At 40.3% G+C, this 21,126-nt stretch overlaps 2 protein-coding genes across 2 annotated transcripts; one reads left to right on the top strand and one right to left on the bottom strand.

The window, feature by feature from the left end:
• Positions 1-631: 631 nt before the first annotated feature.
• Positions 632-6,531, bottom strand: CMPK2 (cytidine/uridine monophosphate kinase 2). The gene is made up of 5 exons (XM_054629664.2): positions 5,776-6,531; positions 5,323-5,437; positions 4,309-4,510; positions 2,919-3,152; positions 632-2,015 (listed from the first exon to the last, which is right to left on the bottom strand). Exons 1-5 carry the CDS (start codon positions 5,869-5,871, stop codon positions 1,895-1,897), a joined length of 768 nt encoding a protein of 255 aa, XP_054485639.2. The 5' UTR covers positions 5,872-6,531; the 3' UTR covers positions 632-1,894.
• Positions 6,532-12,378: 5,847 nt separating this feature from the next.
• Positions 12,379-20,929, top strand: RSAD2 (radical S-adenosyl methionine domain containing 2). Its single transcript, XM_054629179.2, has 6 exons — positions 12,379-13,034; positions 13,222-13,383; positions 13,861-14,090; positions 15,238-15,387; positions 17,074-17,106; positions 17,674-20,929. Exons 1-6 carry the CDS (start codon positions 12,722-12,724, stop codon positions 17,836-17,838), a joined length of 1,053 nt encoding a protein of 350 aa, XP_054485154.2. The 5' UTR covers positions 12,379-12,721; the 3' UTR covers positions 17,839-20,929.
• The last annotated feature ends 197 nt before the right edge of the window (positions 20,930-21,126 follow it).

The raw sequence follows: 21,126 nt of genomic DNA on the forward strand, positions 1-21,126 counted from the left end.
GACACTGTGGACAGAAATCTGGCAGAAATGCCACAGAAATGAGAAGCATAGGGGTGAGTCTGCACATTAACATCCTGCAGGTGGCACAGAGCTACTTGCAGACCTTTAATTCTAACAAAAATTTGAGAAAGGGAATGTTTGTCTGCCTTGCTTTGCTGTTCTCTGGGTCTGTATCAGTAGCTTTGGGTTATAGAAAAATTTAGACTATGAATATATTCTGCATGTGTGTAAATGAGAACATCTGATGTAAATTTTTGCAGATATATTTGAAGTGGTGCAATTAATATATCAACCTATGCTTCTAGGAACCCAGCATCAAAACCCAGAAAGTCTGGCTTCATGTGCAAGTCTGCTCAAGGACAAAGGGCAAGTGGAATTTCTCAGGATGAGTGATCTTTTACCTGCACAAGCTAAGGCTACACAATATTTGGGACAGGCACATATTTGCACCCTGATCATTCATATGCAGTAGTGTCTTCTATATAAGAATTTGCTCTGTCTAGGACTGAGTACCTGAATCCTTTATAATTTCTAAAATAATTGGAGCATCTACAAGTATGCCTTTTCAGTCTGCATGTATGGCAAATCCAAAGGCTGCTGAAATACAAATAATACACAAAACAAAACAGCATCCATTTATAGAATTTATAAATTTATAGAATGTATAAATTATATAATATATTAATAACATACTCAAAACCATTAAACAGTGCATGAATAAAATGTATTTTTAGAACTTTTTCTTTCTATCACCTTGTATATACAGACTAGACATAGGAACTACAGTACTGAGTATATTATTATTTAGAAGATAGATTCATTGATAATTGCACTTGCTTAAAACAGGAAAGTAAGTAAAGTGTTTTAAATCAAATTTACATTTTGAGATTTTTTTTCTGGAACTGCAGCTTTATTTCTGACCTCACAAAGGCTTATCCATATGTTTAGATACACACTTAGGAGTAACAATAGTTAAACTAATGTACATAAAAATAAGCTTTTGCAGACCTGAAGTCTTGATGTACCCTGCGTTCACATTCAACCTGTTCAAACACCCACACAAGAAAGATGAACTGAAAAGGTGCAATCATTCCCATTGCTCAGAATCTCTGGGGTTTTTCATTTCACATTCTCTCAAAAGAATATTAGTACTCATTAACAAATATTAATAGAATAAAGAAAAATTTTGTAAAATCTATTTTGGTGATCATTTATAAGTTTTTACTTTTGGGTTCTCCTCAGGTCTCTGTTTCTCATTTGCTGGCATTGTCTGGGTTCCCTCTGAAAATAACTGATATTTCATGTGAATATATAAACAGACTTGGACTTTATTACTTAGAGCCCTTGGTGTTTACTGGCACTCATTTACAACATGTTTTTTTGCCAGGATGCCCATCATAGCAACAGCTGCACATCCTCTATCCCAAAAAAAAACCCCTCAACACTGGATTTTCTGTTCCTAAATGTTATAATCATTTTATAGTTGTAGTGCTTATGATATTTCAGCCTCTTCTTGGGCATCTAATGCTCCTGATGCAGTGCAGCAAATTTTGGTACACAATGATTTGGGGAATAGGTTCTCCTGGTGAAGAAGATGCAACATGATAGGATCTCAAAATGTCCTGGTGTCAGAGAGCACTCTGAGGCTCTTCATGCATGACTGCAGTATGCTTGTTTCTTTACAAAGAATGCTGAATGATGTGAGTAGCATTTTGCCTTATACAGAAAAGTAGAGTAGCAACCAAAAACAGATAACCTGCACAGATTACTGTTGACAGAATAAAACTGTATTCAGTATTTCTGTGAGACAAAACAAATCACAGTATATTTTCAGATACCAAAACAGTGGGGCAATAAAAAGTATCTTTTAAGTGCTACTACACAAAAATTGCTTTCAAAAAGCACAGTGTTTCTTAATTAGTTGTAGAACAGTCTTGAGAACCTCTTCTTTGGAGGGGCTGGCATCAACCTCTTGGCATGCAGGATTCACCATCCTTCTGTATGACTCTTCAACTCTAAAAAACAAAACAAGAGAAATTAAACTTCAAAATGCAGGGATATGAAATGAAATTAGTCATCAGTCTCAGAAGACAGTGCTCGCACTGCGGAGACCGAGGATAGAAAATCTAATATGAAGCTAAGAATGAAACCTCCAGCAAAGAGCAATAAACCATTAGGAACTGTTACAATGTAAATATCAAACCACATAATTTCCTTGACATTGATCCCCAGAGCTCCAGCCCTATTAACAAGACATGGCATAAAGTATTTCTTTCTTTACAGCTTGTCACTGGATATAGTTTGGTATAGCAGTAGAGTGGACAGTTTGCTTCTAGCACCTGAATTAATTTTTTTCATTTTCTGCTAAGGTAGCTCTGAACTATATGGCATTGCATTGTGTAGTTGTGCTCATTGACTGATCTCAGCTTTAACTCACTAGATCACAGAGTTGACATATCATTCAACTCCTTCCTCTGATCAACTAACCAGATGAATAACAGGATAAAATACAGGATGAAAACCTCCTCATTTAGGCAATAAGCATAATGCAGAACCCTCCCACATTGTGTCTTTGAGGGTGTGAATGGGGATGTGATTATTGTCTTTGTTCCCATAATGCCATTCAGGATAGAAGTCACAAGACAAATCAAGGAAGATTCTGGATGTTCTCATATTCAAATTGACATAATGAACAGGTAGAAATAACTAAAAGCTTTCTAACGTGAATATGCAGTAACAGGATTAAAAGATGCTTAAATGCCAGTATGTTCCCTAGCTAACTCATCCCTCTGCAGGTCCCACTACATGAGCTGTGTGTCCACACAGAGTTTCTGGGAAAATTAAGCAATCACAGAATCATGGAATGTTAAGGGGCTGGGATGGGCCTCCAGCCTCTTATTCCCCATTAAAGGAATTACCTTTGGCGAAACAAGCTGTTAGATTCCAACTCAGCTTCCTCCTTTGTTTTCTCCAGCCCCCGATGCTGAAGTCTCCGGACTCTTTCTTCAGGGTCAACAGTCAGGAGAAGAACAAGATCAGGTTTAAGCAGATCTTCAGGCCACTGATACACCTCATCTTGAGCTGGTGGAAGATTGTGGATTTCTCCACTTGTTTCAGTGGCAATTGCATAGGCAGCTGTGCTGTGCCAGTATCTGTCAGGAAAATACAAAATGGAGGGAGAGAAATTTTAAAGAAAACATTAATTCTTCAGTAATATAGGAGACAGTTGGCATTATAACAAGTCAATAATGATGAGATAGGTGACACCATGGCTTTGAAGGGAAATACAAATAACAGTTCTGTGCTATCCGTTATTTCTTAACAATGGTAATAGTGCACTATTCAGAGTTAATGTGAACTATTAATTAAAACATTATGTAGAGACTGTTTCAGATTCTCCTATGAAAAGAAAGTCTCCTCATATATTGAGACAGGTCAAAGAAGATTTATAATATATCTCAAATTCCTTTACTCTGAGTCCCCTTTTTTTGTGGTTCCCATCCTACTTAATGCAATAGACTTGGGAGAGAGCATGCAGTCTTCACAAACATGTGAATGAACACAGGCATTACTAATGCTACTAATTTCACTTGTATTTAATATTCTCCTTACTATAAGACACTGTGTTTGATGGATTTCAGTGGATTTGGGGCTGGTTGAAAACAGCACTCACATGCAAATAATGTATGTGTGCGTGTGTGTTTTGTAGCAGGAGGTTACAGTACACCTACTGAAATAAGCTAAAGGGTTCAAAGTACATCTAGACTTTTTATGAACAGTAATATTGTAAGCTGCCTACACAGTTAGTGAAAACCAGAAATAACACAAACAAACCCAAAAAAAGTAGGAAGTATATATCTGTGTTTGAATTCACAAAGAGTAAGTCTACCTAACACTCAGTCATTCCAATCCACCCATATCTGAGACACATCTTAGAGACAGCCATGATCAGCAGCCCACAGTCTCCTCTGGTTTGCGCAAAACCCTGGTTTAGCTCAGGATGCACAATCTGTGCCTTCACTATTCCTAACTGAAGATGTAACAATTTTCATGTGTCCTAAAGCTAGTTATGAGTATTACACTGATTGAAGTTCCCTATTTTACTGTTTTCACAAGTGTTACTCTTTAAAAGATATAATATTTATCTGACTCCCTGCAGAGTGCTTCCAAAAAAACCCTAAACAAACTACGAAAAAACCCAAAACACAACCCCTGAAGAAACACAGAGACAATCACTGACTGCTTGCAACACTGAACAACTAACTGTATGATGGCACTGATATAAGAAGGCTTCTTAAATACACAAACCTGTCTATGATCACAGGTGCCTGAGTGGATGCTTTCGCTATCTCTGAAGCCAGAATGTAGTTGCCTGCAGCATAATATGCTCTTTTAATGGGTGTTTGCTCATCATCAAATACAGTCCTCCACTGGCTGATGCAGGCTGGTGGGGACCGTAGCAGGATGCCGTTCAGGTTGTCCTTAACAGCCTGGGTCACTGTGGTTTTGCCTGCATTTCATTTACAGAAGGAAACATTAATTATATTATTTAAAAGATACACTTGAGTTTTAAAAACTGAAAAACGCTCCTGTCTGTTCATGTAGAGTACAGGTTCTGACATCTGAATATGTAACCTGAGCATCTTGTCATAAGGTTTCCAGTGGAAAATGATTCTGAGTCTGGTTGCAGGAATTATTACTCCTCTTCCTGTTCTCTGGGCCTTCCAGCCCTTCCTTTAGCCAGCTTTCAGTTTTCACTTCCTTAAATGCATTAGGTGCATGGCAATTTCTCTATATATTCATGGCAATTTCCCTATCTATTAGTTTATAATATTTTTCTGGGTGGAAATTTATGTGAATGTTGCCATGCTGGTCATCCAGTTCCTTCTTTTTAGGAGGATTTTCAGTTCTCTTTAACTGACAAGTCAGAAAACAAAGTTAGTCAGAAGCAAGTAATATTTCTCTCTTAGACAAACTGCTGGCAGTTACCTAGACTACCACTAGTTTAGTTCATTTATTTGAAAACTCTCCAGTAAAAGTGTTTCATCATCTGCACAAAAAATTTAATTTTCAGTACTCCACTTTGTATTCTTTCATTTCCATAGGTAAGGAATTAAACCACTGGATGTAAATTAGCATACACTAATCTTTTACAAGTAAGAGAAGACAGATTGGCATTTGTAATTATTAATTCCATATCTGTCACAGGTTTTCGAGATTTTTTAAATTTTATTTTAAAGCCTGATGTCTAATAAAAAACATAGCAGTTGCTCCTTTCAACAATTTCTCATCTGTGGTTCTTCAACCAAACATTGCTCTTACCTGTGGCATCCAGCCCCTCAAAAACTATGACAGGAAAAGATCCCTTTTTTTGGTGCTCTGGGCATTTCTCCATCAGGTCGAGTACTGCTTCAGCCTCTGGGATCCGTTCTGCACACTGCAAGGAGAGAGCACAGCATGTGTTGGGTCGGAAGGGACCTGTAAAGACCATCTAGTCCAACCCCCATGCAGTGCACTGGGCCATCCTAAACTAGATCAGGTCTCTTAGAGCCCTGTCCAACCTCACCTGGAATGTTTCAAGAGATGGAACATCCATCACCCCTCCGGGCAACCTATTCCAGTGTTTCACCACCCTCATCGTAAAAAACGTCTTCCTTACATATGGTCAGAACCTGCCCTCCCTCTGTTTAAAACGATTACCCCTCGTTGCCCCGGCACCCTCCCGCCCCACTGCTCTGGAGAGCCGAACTCGGGCTCCGCGCCCGTGGTGCTGACCTGGCGCAGGCGCTGGCGGAGGGCGCTGGCGGAGGGCGGCAGGGCGCGGGCCGCGGACCGGGGGCCCGGTGAGCCCGGGGCACAGCGCCCCAGCATCGCCGGGAGCTGAGAGCCGGGAGCTGAGAGCCGGGAGCTGAGAGCGGCGATCCGGACCTGCGGCACAGCGAAGGGGACGGGCGGAGGCGGAGGAGGAGCCAGCGGGAAACGAAACTGGCCCCGCCGGCCGGGAAAGCGCCGGTCTGCGGGAAGCAGCTCCTCGGAGCAAGGGGCAGCTCCTCGGAACGCCCTTCTGCCTTCCCCGCCCCGCCTCGCTAGCACCGGGTTGAACGGGCTCGGTCCCGCGGGGAATGGGTCTGTGCGCGGACGGGCGCCAGCAATCACGGGATGTAAGGTCCCAGCCTCGGGATCCGGCCCGCCAGCAGCAAAGGATCACATTCCCACGGGCTCTAGTGGCTGAATCCTGGCGATCTTCTAAAAAAAAAAAAAAAATTAAAAAATATTAGAAGTGCAGATATATTCCGCTGCTTACGACTGGCCCAAAATGAAAAGTTCTAACCCAAACCGAACTAGTTTATTGAGTTGCAGTGCCGAAGCAGCCCTGGGCTGTCAGGCATATCAGTAACTTGACCCCATTATTTGGTAATTCAGTGCCTTGATATCAGGACCCACAGACACAAATAATTTTGGGGGTAAACTGGACTTTTAGAAGCCTGTTGTCATTTCCCAAGCAATTTTGCAATGGCCAATTTCAGCTTTCATCAGCTCAGATGTAGGAACCAGGAACACTGCAAATAGCAGTGGCACAGACTTAGTCTTGTGACAGCTGCTATGAGTAACACTGCCTAAAACGTAGTTTTTGAGTTTTCAGAAGATGTAACTTAAAATGTTGCAGAACCTGCATCTCTTTAGAAAACTTCTCTTTTACAATAGTTGGAGAACTGCCACTTAGAGATATCTAAAGTTAAACTTCTGATGTGTTTTTTTAACTAATAGACTGTGCAAGAAAATCCTTGGAAACCTGTCTTCCTCTGGTCATCTCAAACGCCTGCACAAGTACCTTTTACTTAGTGTAACTGCAGGGAGAGGGGAGCAGCTGGTTGGCAGTACCAGTTGCAGATCATCTGTACTAGTTGGAAACTGCTCATCCCAAAGAAGCTGATGGAAGTCTGGGCCAGAGCCACAGCTGGGAACATAGCCTTGGAAGCCCTTCAATACAGTCCCAGCATCATGTACCAAAATTCATTTGGTTCTTTTTAAGGCTGTTTCATACCTGAGAACTCCAGCACCATTCCACATCACTCAAACACATGGCTATGGCATCTGGGTGTGTATACCAGAAGACACAGGGTAAAACATAGTTCATTATACAGGAAGCCAATAGATAGTTTTAAGACCATAATAATACACACTGATTAAGAGTAGGGGCTCTTGTCAGCCAATATTTTGTCTGGCAGAATGACATGCTGTTCATGCCTGGCTTATTCATGTCCCTTCTCCTAGTCCTTGTGCTCTTCCAACCTCCACGGTCACTGAATCAGGAATGTTAAACAGTATATCCTCATCTTTCAGCACCTGTTGTGGACCCTTGCTCGTGGAGTTGGCTAAATGTGATACAATCTACCTCCACAAACCCCTGTGGTCTCCAATCCCAGCAATCCTACTGTTGCATAAAAATTTTGTAAGTTTTTAGCACACATCTTTATTTCAACGAGTGCCCCTTCTAATAATGTTACTGGTTTTGGTGAATAACAGTTCAACATTCAGTTTATTTATTACATACAGGATTTTTAAAAGATCACTAAGATTTCCCCTTCAGCTTTTTCATGTCAGAAATGACAGCCTCTATCCCTTTGTAAGGCAGCTGCTTCATCCCCTTGATCAGTTAGAAACAAGGATAAGTTTAACTGTAAGGTCCTGCTAAGATGTGGAGACCTGAACTGGACCAGTAGTCAGTTACTTTGGTTACACTTACCAAAGTTTCACAGACCAGGAGAGTAATGCAATCTACCTTGTTTCTGGGTGACACTAAGCTTTAAGCTGACTTTTTTTCTCTGCTTCCTCCCACAGAGCCATTGATTTCAGAGGAGAAGCCACAGTGACTAAGATGTCCTTCCTGAGCACAAGTGCCACTGCTGAGCTCAGCATCAGGTACACAAGGTTTCAATGACTCTTTTGGATCTGCACTGCCTCACCTTTATCTATACTGAAACTTACCTGCCACTTTTCTGTTCATTTGTTTGCTTGAGGTCCAACTTGACTTGCAGCCAAGTTTCATTTCAAAAGTGCTTGTAAAGCTGGCGATTTCCCTCACTGACCTCTCAGCTTTTTTTTTTTTTTTTTGTTGGCCTATTATGTTTGTTTTATCTCCAATGCTACTGTTGCCTTTCCCCTCTCTGCTGAACAAATGGAAAGCGCTTACTTTCATTTTCTCTTTTTCCTTTTCCCATCTCACTGCCTTGATATAACCTAATTACAAGCTGGTGGTGACTCCTTCATTTATAAAATGCTTATGAGATCATTCATAATAGGCATGTGATGCCTGTTCTCCTGCCTAATTACTTTAAAGTAGCCTCTTTCAGGATTCAAGTAAAAATATAGGAAAAGAGAGTTGTCTTTTTATGCCCAAGATGCTTTGTTGTATTTAAAATCAGTGGAGACAGTATGACTTTTTCAGCCTCTCTACAAGGACCTTTATAATTTTGTCCTCTGTATAATATGAAGCAATGTTGAAGAACAAATGTGCTAATTATGTACAAAACACTGCTTAGGAGCATTTTTACATCTTTGAGTGTCCACTGTGCTTACATAGAGCCATGGGGATGAGATACAGTGACAAGAGACCATTTGAATATTCAAAAAATTTTGATCCACACAAAATGGAAAAAGAGAAAAAAAAAATCAAAACCAAAGCATGGAAATTGATTAGCCTGTAACTTAAGAATATATCTAAGTGTACAGTCCTGGAAACAGCTGTCTGATACATAGGCAGGAAAAACTTAAGTCAAAGGCACATAAAATGGGTAGGTACATGGAATACACACAAATAAAACTGCTCTTTTAATGCAAAATAAACTTTAAAGAATATCAATAAATGGCCTTCCAGTAAAGAAAAAGATCTGGGGATAAGACCATAAGAACACAGAAGGCAGTACAGTGTCAGGCCAAGAGAGATTCCTCTTCTGCCCATGACAGTGGCCACTGCCAGATATTTGGGGGAGGTTATGGAAAGGATACAGAAAAATCTTCTCTCAACATACTTTTGTCAAGAAAGGATCTGTTGATCCTTGAGGTCCCTCCCAACCTGGTATTCTATCATTCTAAAAGTCTATGATCTTTTCCTAGATCATAGAAATCATCCTTTTAATACTTCCTGAATGGGAAATCACATCTACACTATTAAGGGTCCATGGTGGACTTCTTTCAAATGTGCCTAATCTGTATCTATAGTCATACTGTGTGTTTCATATGTCTTTCATAACTTAATTGCATGTGGGTTTGAGCTTTCTGTTTGGTAATTTCCCCTTGGATTTTTTCATCCCAAGGAGAGCTGAGTCACTCTAAGTCCAAGGTCCTTGACAGATTTGCATTTATAGTGCTGCAGATGCAATGAGAAAGAGGTAGTTTCCAGATGAGACTAGAGCAAGAAGTAATACATTTACCAAACACTAAAATTGCATCTGCCATTGCATTATTTGCATGAGTTGTCTGGTTGTCCTTGGATGGTTTCTGGTCCTCCCAGGTGATGTGATATGACTCCTCTTTTAACCTTTTTTATGTTTGTATCAGTAGTTTGGTTTGCCTAACAAAATACTGTTTGACTGGAACTGCCAAATGGCCACTCTGGAGAAAGCAATAAATTTATTTCAAATATAAAATTACATTAATTTGATAAATATTATATAGATTTTATCTAGAATATTATATAGGCACAAGAGCATTATCTATGTTTATCGCTTTGGATTCTTCCATGCTAGTTGTGTACTTATTTATTATCTAGTGCACTATTAAAAACATTATTCAATAATTTTTGAAAAAATATATTAATCTTTAAAGGGTTTTTAGATACAGATTTGGAATACAGAAACATTTTTATTACTGTGACTCCATCGTGCCACTGTAAGATGGCTTCTGTAGAAAGCTAGAGGAAAGAATCATACTTCCTACAAATTTCAGAGAATATTTATTCTTGCTTTTCTGAGGTTCTTCCTGAAGGCATCAGGACAGAAAATTTCAGTAGAGTTCTAGCTTGCAATATTTCTTGTAGATTCAAAGCTTGTGCATAAAAATGCACATCCGTGTTTTCTTGAAGGCCTTACCATAGAGCCTGTGTGCTAAGAAAGTTTGGGATGTAAAATGTGAGTGTCCTTGATGCTGCTGGGTCTTGTATATAGGAAGGGGCCACATCCTGGTCTGAGTTTACTTTGAGAGGCTTTACAGTAAAGCAGAGAGTGTAATCTGAAAACATACTTAGTTGAGGCAAAAAGTAAAAGGAACTATAATTTCCATTTTTCTAAGAAAGCACTGATAGGATTACAAAGAAGAAGCCTTGAGTATGCTTGGGTGCAAAGTTCTCTGCATGTTTTGTTCCTTGAAATGGAGATCTGTGTTTTCAAAGAAAAACAGTCCAAAAATGCTAATGTTTTCATTTTCTGATTTATTGAGCAATATTTTTCTGACATGTTTTTGGAATGTTTGGATATCAAATGTAATTCTTGTGTCGAGAGAAATTGGTAATCATCAAGGGTTCTTTACCGACTGTGGAAATTAAGTATTTTGAACCTAATTTTTCTGGCCAGCTGAGGTACTAGGCAACAAGCTCAGGGCTAGTCATGAGCCTTCCATCTCAAAGAAGAGAGAAAGACTGTAGTTCCTACACCTGCACTGGCCTACCTTGACATGAACAAGGGATATGAGTGAGGACAGAAGGGAATTTGAATTGGGGCCAGAGAAAGTAACACATGAAATAGGATTCCTACCATGCAACAGAAGGGATTATGGAGTGAGGAAGAAAGAGGGCATATCAGAATTCTCCAAATTATTGAAACATTGAAGCTACCAATTAGCAACTCCAAGATCAGATTTCAGTTTAAATTTGCATTGTCTTGTCCACCTCCCTTCCCAATCATATTTTCAAATTTGTGATCAACAAACTCTTTATTTATTAGAATATACTGCTTTTATCCTTAATCTTGTATCTTACATAAAGCTCAAGGAACTGGAAGAGCACATAGTTAACTCCTGCTGGAATAATCTCTGCTGACAGCCTCTCAGACCATTTTGGAAAGCCTCAGAAGTGAGATGTTTCACATCATGCTGCAGCATGTGAGGGGGCATTACTGGAGCCAGACACAGCAAGAAGTTTCTCATCCTGCCCTAGTAGTATGAACCTGTGCCAGCAAGAAACAGCTGATAGAAACAATAATAAAAACCCTTCAAACAATAAAAACTGCTCAGAATGGTTTTTGCTGATCCAGACATTATTCAGCCAGTAGATCACCTCCAGGAAAGTGAAGGAAAGATGACGGGAATTGGACAATAGGCAATGACAAGCCCAATTAACATTTCTTATTCACAAGCAGGTTTTGTTTCCCATGAAAATTGCACAGGATGAAGATAGTTCTACCCCTTTTTTTCGAAGGGGGAAAAAAGGGAAATAAAAAGAAGGGAAGATGAGGGCAAGACTGCTTGGCTACACCAGCAGTTCTGGCTGGGCTGGTCAATGGAAGTGAGGGAAGCTCCATTTTAGGCCCTTGACAACATGCAGGTGGAAGGTGTTAAGATTTGAGTATGACTCTGTACCTTGGCAGTAGTGGCAACGTTAAACAGCCCACGCAAGAGTGAGGACAGGCTGAGTGAAGACAAAGTAAGGCTGAAAATTTGTGACAATCTTGTTGGTGTGTCTGAACACACTGGAAGACTCAAGATAGCAACTGGTATTACCATGGAGGAGCTCCTTCTCCAGCAGTACCTGTTGTACCACCAAGGAACTGAGGAATATGGTAACTGGCAGCTTTGTCCTGGTCTCTCCTGGTGTTACCACGAGTGGGCAGCCACCAATGTCTCACCTCAGGCTGCCAACTGTTCCTGCTGTTAAGGCTGACCATGTGCTCAACTTGGTGCAGCAGCTTTGCTTGAGGAGCATCATTGAGACCAAGAATCAAAGAACCTGCAATTACTTTCTTTTCATGTATCTGAAGTAATCAGGCTTCCTCACTTGGGTTGCTTTTCCATGCAAAACTGTTTAAACTTACAGGAGCTCTTGAATGCCTGACAAAGGTGCAGTGCAGTTATACAAGCTCAGTTTTCCCCCTGCTACACGAGTTTAACGACAGGAGCCAAAGTCACTGAGACCTCACACACCAAGACGTGTCCCAGGTTCTAGACCCGCTCAAACCCAGAGGTGCTCAAACCTGCTCCCAGCCCCGGGCAGTCGGCGGCATCTGCGGTGGCCGGGGCCGAGAAGCGGCTCTGGAGCGTGGGGACTCTGCAGTCACGGGTGGGGCAGGCGGGAGAAGGAAAACATCGCGTCTCGGTGCCAAGTTTCGCTTCTGGGAGAAGGGAAAACGAAACCGAGCTGTTCCCCGCCGTCCTGCACGGCGGGGCGGGACGGGCGGGGAGGGGAGGCGGTCACCGCACATTTAAGTGCGGAGCGCCGGACACCTCTCTGCAGCCTGCGAGCCGAGCCGAGCCGAGCTGAGCCGAGCCGGGTCGGATTGAAGTGAACCAAGACCAGCCAAACCAACCCCAGCCGAATCAAGTCCAGTCGAACCGTGCCCAGGAGGGTCCGAAACAGCAGCGCATCTCGCCGAGTCCGAGCCGAGCCGGGTCGGATTGAGCTGAACCGAGACCAGCCAAACCGACCCCAGCCGAATCAAGTCCAGTCGAACCGTGCCCAGGAGGGTCCGAAACAGCAGCGCATCTCGCCGGGGCCGAGCCGAGCCGAGCCATGCAGCTGGTCCTGCTGGCCCGGCTGCTGTCTGTCGGGCGGGCGGTGCTGGCGGCGCTGCGAGGGCGCCTGGGCGCGCTGTGCTGGAGCCTGGCTCCCCTGTCCCTGTCCCTGCCCGGCTGGCGGGACTCGTCTCCCCGGCCGCAGCGGGAGCAGGAAGGGGACGACGCGGCCCCGACGCCCACCAGCGTCAATTACCACTTCACCCGGCAGTGCAACTACAAGTGCGGCTTCTGCTTCCACACGGCCAAGACCTCCTTCGTGCTGCCCCTGGAGGAGGCCAAGCGAGGGCTGGCGATGCTCAAGGAAGGAGGTGAGTCCAGGGGAGGTGGGTCCGGAGGGAACCGGGGAAGGGGGACTCCGCAGGACCAAGTGCCGTGGAAAAAGTTATCCCGGGGATGTCCCTTGTCCCGCTGCCGTGGGGCATTGATAACATTGAACAGGAGCAGGTGATGGGCAGCAGAGGTTGTTCATAGCATCTTTCTTTGGTCCTTCTCTAGGAATGGAGAAAATCAATTTCTCGGGAGGAGAACCATTTCTTCAGGACAGAGGCGAATTTGTAGGCAAACTGGTCCAGTTTTGCAAGCAGGAGTTGGAGCTCCCAAGTGTCAGCATTGTCAGCAATGGCAGCCTGATCAGAAAGCAATGGTTCGAGAAGTACGGTAAGGAGGGAGCACTGGGCACAGCTGCACTGGCAGGACTGGGGAGCCTCCGTGGGGCAGCCTCACCCATGGATGGGCTTGGGGGCAAGTCGGAGATGGTTTCTTAGTGCTTAAGTTTTAGTAAATGCAAATCAAATGTAAATGCCAGTGAAACAGTGTTGATTATATCCTGTAAAGGTAGGCATTATACCACAAAAACTTTTTGGTATAATGATGTAACAAAACAATTATTACACCATTATACCAAATGTTTCTGTATGTTCCACCTGTTTCCATAATGCTGGGGACACATACACACACAAACTATGTGTTTCTATGCTGCTGTTGCTGTGGCTTTTGTGGTTGATGCAATGACTCCACAGAACTGCATTTACGTGGCATTTTGTGACAGATGACAAGGAAGTGAAAGTGACTAGAGTCCTGACAGCTTTTAGCTGAGGGACTGGATATTAATCAATTTTTAAAACTTCTTTTCAGGTGAATATTTAGATATTCTGGCAATTTCATGTGATAGTTTTAATGAGGATGTCAACATTTTAATTGGCCGTCGTCAAGGAAAGAAGAACCATGTGGAAAATCTCCATAAACTGAGGCAGTGGTGTCGAGAGTACGCAGTTGCTTTTAAAATAAATTCAGTCATCAACAGATTTAATGTTGAGGAAGATATGAATGAGCAGATCAAGGCACTGAACCCGGTGCGCTGGAAGGTAAGAAAGTAGTATATACCACATGTTTCCTGTTCAACAAAAGTAATAATGAAGTCCTGGAGTTGTCTGAACCTCTATTGACCTGAGTCTTACCTCCAGCTCCAGCCTGGGCTGGTCTTAGGAGCCTTCTTGTCAATGCTGCATGGTGCTGAGATAGGTTCTATCTCATTCAGCACTTAAATGGAGCCCAGTATGTCAAGAATCTTTTTTTGGTTGTGTCATGTACAGAAAATTACTGTTTTGGTGTGTGTAGATCTAGGTTGTTTTAATATATTAAAATTAGCACAGAAAGCCTTTAACATGTGAAAATATGTTATGGCGTAGAGAAAATTAGGAAAAATTACTGAACAATGGCACACTAAAGTCAATATCTTGTTAGCAAGATATAAGTGTGTCACTCGTGTGCTGGGGTCGGGGCAGGAACAGGCGAGAGGCAGGATCATAGAAAAGGCAAAGAAGGCTTTATTCAAAAGAACGTCACGATTTTTATAGAGTGGTACGATAGATTCTATTCTATTGGCTAACAGAAACATCTTTCTCATGCACTGTCCTTGAGAGGAACAGAAAAATAAAGTAGAAAAACCACCACATGCAAATTGTTTATAGTCAACAAGTTGTCACATCTTTCCAGCTCCCTAAAACTTCTCACAAGCCACTGTGAGAAATGCTTGCCGTTTCTCTCTCTCTGTCCTATAGCATCCACATAAGTGTATATTAATTTTCTCTTACAGAGTATCAGAGGTGAGTGTACACATATTATTATTTTTTTACTAGAAATAAGTTTGAAAATGGGTAGATATAATGTGGCATAAATATGGGAGAACATGTGGAGTAATTTCTCATTATTTGCCTCATGAATATTGTTATAGACACAGAATTTCTCAGAAAAAAAACAAGGCCCAAAAACCATTCTAAATGAAATCTCAGACAGTAAGGAAAATAATAATTTATAACATTTAGAGCTATCTAATCTTAATTTACAAAAAGTAAATCTGCACCATGCCCTTTGTGGAGTATTCAGTTATGACAAATTGTGTCATTTTGTCTCCACTGACAGAAAAATTAGACATTGCTACTGAGACTGAAGTCTCTTACCCTCAAGGCAAGTGAAAACATAAAGTCTTACCTGGGTGCTTTCTTTGTCCAGGTATTCCAGTGCCTGATTATCGAAGGGGAGAACAGTGGTGAGGATGCTCTAAGAGAAGCAGAAAAATTTGTTATCAGTGATGAAGACTTTGATCGATTCCTGGATCGCCACAAAGATGTCTCCTGCTTGGTACCTGAATCTAATCAGAAGGTAAAAATGAAATTGTCCCTTTGTAAATTTATTTTTAAATAATGCTAGAATATTTGAAAGGAACAAAAAATTTTCATGGCAATTAATACTTTCCCTGTTAATAGTGGCTTAGAAGAGGTTCAGTACAACTTTATCAGCAACTGCTTTTGTTATAGTGGAAGCCAAGATTTTAAATTTTTCTTAAGGCTTTTCATTGACAACAAAGTTATTAGGAAGAGGAAAAACCCATTGTTCCCAGTCCTGTGGATACTCTTCCTGACTTGGGCACAAGATCCTGAAAATTTCAGAGTTATTGTAAACACCCTTTATAGTCTAAGTCTAGTTTCCTAATAGAGATTGACTGTGATGTCATATTATGCCAATGCCATCAACCTACGTGACTAAGACAGCATCCCAACCAGCACTGTATTGGGTACTGAGGAACAGTACCCAACTAATAATACTTTTGGGTAATCCCTCTCACAATAAAGTTGCATTTTTAACATTTTCTGTCTGAACTCCTTTGGTTTGCACACTCAGGCTCTTTAATCAGGAGAAGACTCCTTGTGCTCCTGCAAAGCCTACCAGTTAACTTGATCAGCTGCCATCCAGCTTACAGTAACCACACTAAAGGACTTAGGTGCCTAAGGTGCAGCTCAGGCCATTTTTAAATGACTACAGACCCTAAAGATGGGATGAGGAGAGTTAGAAGACTCAGTGTTAGGAAAGTTTATGAACTAAGTGAAGAAATAGCAAGTTGAACCAAGTTCAGGAATGCATTAAATCTCCCATCTTGTGTTCCTTTTCCTTTCCACAGATAAGGACTCCATTTACAGTTTAATTCTTAATGTATGTAGAGGTTAAGCGAGCAGACTGGGTTGTCTTTGCTATGTAAGATCTAAAAGTGGGGCTGTGCAGTTAGCATTTGAGGTATTTGGTGAGAGGGAGCACTCATCAGAGAAAGGGTTAAGATGAGAACCCAGAACTGTTTCTACTTTTTCTTTTTTTTTTTTTTTTTTTTATAATAGAAGTCCTACAAAAAAGGCTTCCCATGGTAGGTTTCGTTCCAGAAAACTGTTTCTGATTTCTGGTAAACCTGTGTGAAAGATGAACACCAAATTGATCAGATTCCCTGTTCTATACAGCAGCAAGCCTCAGCTACCCAGAGAATTTTAAGAAGGACTTAGGAGATGCCCACTTAGCTAAGCAAACATGTCTTATTTCAGCTGTTGGCATATTTCTTTGTGGAGACCTGAGAGCTTTTTAGCCTTTGAGCCAGCAGAATACCTTTGTTGGTGGGGTTATAATTAAACATTCCAGTTAAAATGGTCATGTCATTTGTTTGGAAAATGGCATAATCATTCCAGCATGCAAAACTTTAAGTTCTTCTGGTGTAGAAGTTAATAGAAAACTTGGATATTATTTAAAATACCTTTGCCCAGTTGGGCACCCACATTTCACTTAGACACTGGAGAGGTAATATTCCAGGAATTACTAATTTATTCATACATAAAGTTTTTCTAGTAATTCTGTCATTTATTTCTATAAATTTCATCCAAAGTCACTGAAACAGTGGTGATACAGTGACTGTTTCAAAGATTTGTATCAGACCTTGAATGAATAGTTGCTTGTTTTGTCCCTCCTTTTTCAGTGGAATGGAATTTTGATTTGTACATTAATTTAGTATTTTCTTTTGATCTATTACAGATGAGGGATTCATACCTCATTCTGGATGAATATGTAAGTCTTTTTTTGATACATGGTATTTGTATGCTAATGTATGTATGTATACAACATTGATAACCAGTTAATTTACTCTGCATTCTATAAAATAATTTTGCCATGTAGTACAAGGAACAGATGTGATTTATGCCCATCAGACATGTTGTGAACTACAATATAGCATGACCTAAGGAGGCGCTGCCATCAGCCTGCACACATAATCCTTGCATCACAAATCTTAAGGTGTAGATGTCTAGTTTTGCAGGACATCTTTGCTTTTTTTCTTTAATATAAAAATGCAGAACTTGCCTTGAAAGTTAAGTTTCAGAGTGCCAACTTAGCTTACATGTAACTGAAGTTACAGCTTTAATCTTCAAGAATTATGATATTGCTTTGTTCCTGCTAAGATTTGTCACATGTCTAACCATGAGTTTCTGAGCCTTCTGAGGACTAGAGTGAACCTCTTCATGCACTTACATAGGCTTTGGTGGAATTGCAGTGCAACTTGCTTAAGTCTGTAGAAAAATGAAGCTTTTACAAATTGACTTTCTAACATCTTAACATCTTACCTATCTTACATTCCAGATGCGTTTTCTAAACTGTAGAAATGGGCGGAAAGAACCTTCCAAGTCCATCCTGGATGTTGGTGTAGAAGCAGCTATAAAATTCAGCGGATTTGATGAGAAGATGTTCCTAAAAAGAGGAGGAAAGTATGTGTGGAGTAAAGCAGATATGAAACTGGACTGGTGATTCAGGACACTGAGTTAGGGCAGTGCATTCTGTGAAAATAGGTGTATCTTATAGGTGAGTGTATACTTGCATATAATGCTTTTAATTACACCTGGTATTTTACACAGACTGATGTTCAGTATAACTGTACATGTGAATATGTTACATGCTTTTAAAATGCAGATTACATTGTCTATACTTTCTTGAGCATGACCAAATACTTTCAGAGCTTTTACATGAACAGATCTCTGGAATAAACTTTGTAGTCCATTGCACCAAGGACTAAAAGGCAAACTGTTTCTATAAAATACTCCATGAGTGTTCATGCCAGATAAGAAGCAAGAAACCATCCCAAACTCTAATTCATTCTAAATAGCTGTAATGACGGAGAAGTGAAAATTCTTATCAGGGAACACATTCTGCCTGTTTCTCAGGGCAACATGGATTGCAGTTCCTGGGTAGATCGCTGGAGGGCCAGCTGGCAGGCCTCTGGAAGCAACTTCTGCTTTTTTCGGCAGTAATAGAGGGTCAGAATCCGGGAATCATTAAGTAATAACGTATTTAAAAGAAAATTAAGGAGAAAAAATTGGCAGTTTTTATTCTTTAAGACTTAATTGTAACAGAATCTTCTCCCTCTCCTCTCTATAAACACGATATTTGCAAAAATGTTGAGGCATGTAATTTTCTGTGAAAACATATTTTTAGTCATGAAAAAATATTATATTCATTCATCCTAAAACCTAGAGGTACATTTTATCTAATGATAAACAACATCATATTTCACATTGGAAATGTCCTTCAAATATTTGTTCTAACAAATATTTACGGGGAAACATTGTTTTTATTTTATTAGTATCTCAATTTTCCTTTCATCTGCAAATATTGATTTATTATTTTAAACTATTTTTGAACTGTGGGCATATAGTTCTGATGAATATTCTTTCTTAAACTAATTAATACCATGTAGAACAACCTAACATATATCTTCTGTTGAATACTAGCTTTTTATTTTGCTAAGCTATGGAACTACACACAACAAAGTTCATAAATCAAACAACCCTGTTTTAAAGGCTGCTTATCTCAGCAACTAATTAGCTTGCTGGTTATAAACCTGCAGATTTTAAATGAAACTAATTTGGTTTTGTGAGAGCTACCTTTGATTTTAAAAGCAGGTAGCATCAATATAAAATACAAAAACTAAAAGAAAAATCCTCAAAACATGAAAAATAATCTAATATACTGCCCTCACTCTTGGTTTTCTGGCAATGGTTATGTCTTTATAATGGCAGGTTTTCAAATTTAACTAGTCCCATCCTCCCTCTGCCTGAAGGGTACAGGGATAGGCACTGCACAGAGCAGAAGTGAGATGGCACTACTCATTAATCCTGTCCCTGAACTCAATGCCTGGACTGTCTCACACATTTAAATATTTGCAGAAGCTGGAAGCCAGCATGCATTAAATATACCACATAGAGAAAATGACACCTTATTCAATTTTTTTTTGGAAATGATAGTTGATTTTTTTAAAGAAGTTTTTTTCATTTTTGCATGAAACAAATGTTTTGCATTCACCTAGTGCACCTTCAAAGTTGAAGGGGGAAAATGCTTAAGTAGGAGCTGGTACTTCTGTGTAAAGGAAAGTACTCTGAATACTCAGTGAAAACGTTTCCATTTATAATTCCTTCAGTTTCTATTTTTACGATCCTAACTGTAACTATACTCAGTGGTGCTCTTTTGTCTCTTTCTATTTTGCATTTTGCAGTCACAACATTTCCTAGACACAGACATTTCAGTATTTTTTTTTTTCTTGTATTAACACTAAGTGACATTTAAAATGTGGCCCACACACAGTAACCCCACAGTCTTTTGGCAGCTATTTCACTGACCTTGGCTGGAGATCTCCCTGGCTCTATGAGCAGTGCAAATTTATGTAACTGGGGTTTGACTTCCCCTGCCCAAATATTAAATCTAGTCTCTTCCTCAGTACCTACACCACACTAATAGAAAAGAAGCATTTTTCTTTGTTGCTGTCTCAGTCCCAGGATGGGGAAAGATTTAGTGCATCAATGTACCAAAAAATCTACCACCCTGCAGCTTCTGCAAAAAATGCCAGCTGTAGCACAGCACACAGATATGAGGTACACAAACTCCTGTTCAGGTCCAGAAATCCTGCCATTTTTTGCTTTGCATTTTATCCTGTAAATGGCTATCCTTTTGCTTCCTCTGTGCCTACAGAGGAAACTGCAGGAGAAACAAGAAGGAGATGAAAATGTCAAAATCCAGTAAAGAATGTACAGACATTTAAGATGACTTTTGCTAGAAGGTTCTATGTGCTTAAAATGTTGGGGATTTCACCTGCATAATTAGTAAAAGGTTTCTGTGATACTCCTTTTCAAAGGAAATATGAATTGTGTACATTGGAAATTAAGAATCTCACAATACAGTTTGAGAGTAATTTCAGTTAACGAACAGCTATTAGCATTTTTATTTGCAAAATCTATTGTTGTGTAAAACAAAAAAAAAAATTTGCTACAGTTGATGAGTGTAGTTTATGTTAATAAAATTATAAACACAGTTCATATTGGACCAAAAGTGGACTTTGGCCTTTCATGATGTAGTAGGGGCTACCTTTCAGTATGGGACTAGAATAAAATAGAATTCAACATGGTTACTCGCAGGCTAAGTGATTACAGCTACATTGTGATCCTGAAAAGTCAGGATTAAATTTAAGCCTTATAAGCACAGATATGCTTAATTGTAGCTTTGTGTATAATATCATAGTATTGCAGCTAAGCACTTGCTAAAGATGCTGAATTGGGAAAGAACTGGCACTGCATTCCACTAACATTATACAATTGTTTCTATTTGTAAAACAAATGTAGAGAATGAGTGTTTGGAAGGATGACTTCTGATAAAATTGTGACTATACCTTGGGTAACAAGTAAAATTGTCACTTAAGATGCACTTTAGGATGCCCTATTTTTCAGTATGAAGGATGCTGATATATTTGAATGTTACCAATTATCAATTTTGGACTAATAGTGTCAAATAATTAGTGCTAAGTATTTCATGAGTGTGTTGCACCTTTCAATAAATGTTTCTATTTTCTTAAGTTTGTCTCTAATTTTATTTTTTTTTTCTGTAATACAAGCCGTAGTAGCAGAACGTGTGGCTGCATTCGCAAGAGATCTGTAATTCTGGGTGCATTTGGTCTGTATTTAGCGGGGGGGCTGCTTGCACGGTGCCAAGGGCAGCATGGAGGCCGAAATGGAGAACAATGGTGGTGATTCTCCTCGTGATGAAAGGCAC

Source organism: Agelaius phoeniceus, chromosome 3, assembly GCF_051311805.1.
Source record: "Agelaius phoeniceus isolate bAgePho1 chromosome 3, bAgePho1.hap1, whole genome shotgun sequence".
NCBI lineage: Eukaryota > Metazoa > Chordata > Aves > Passeriformes > Icteridae > Agelaius > Agelaius phoeniceus.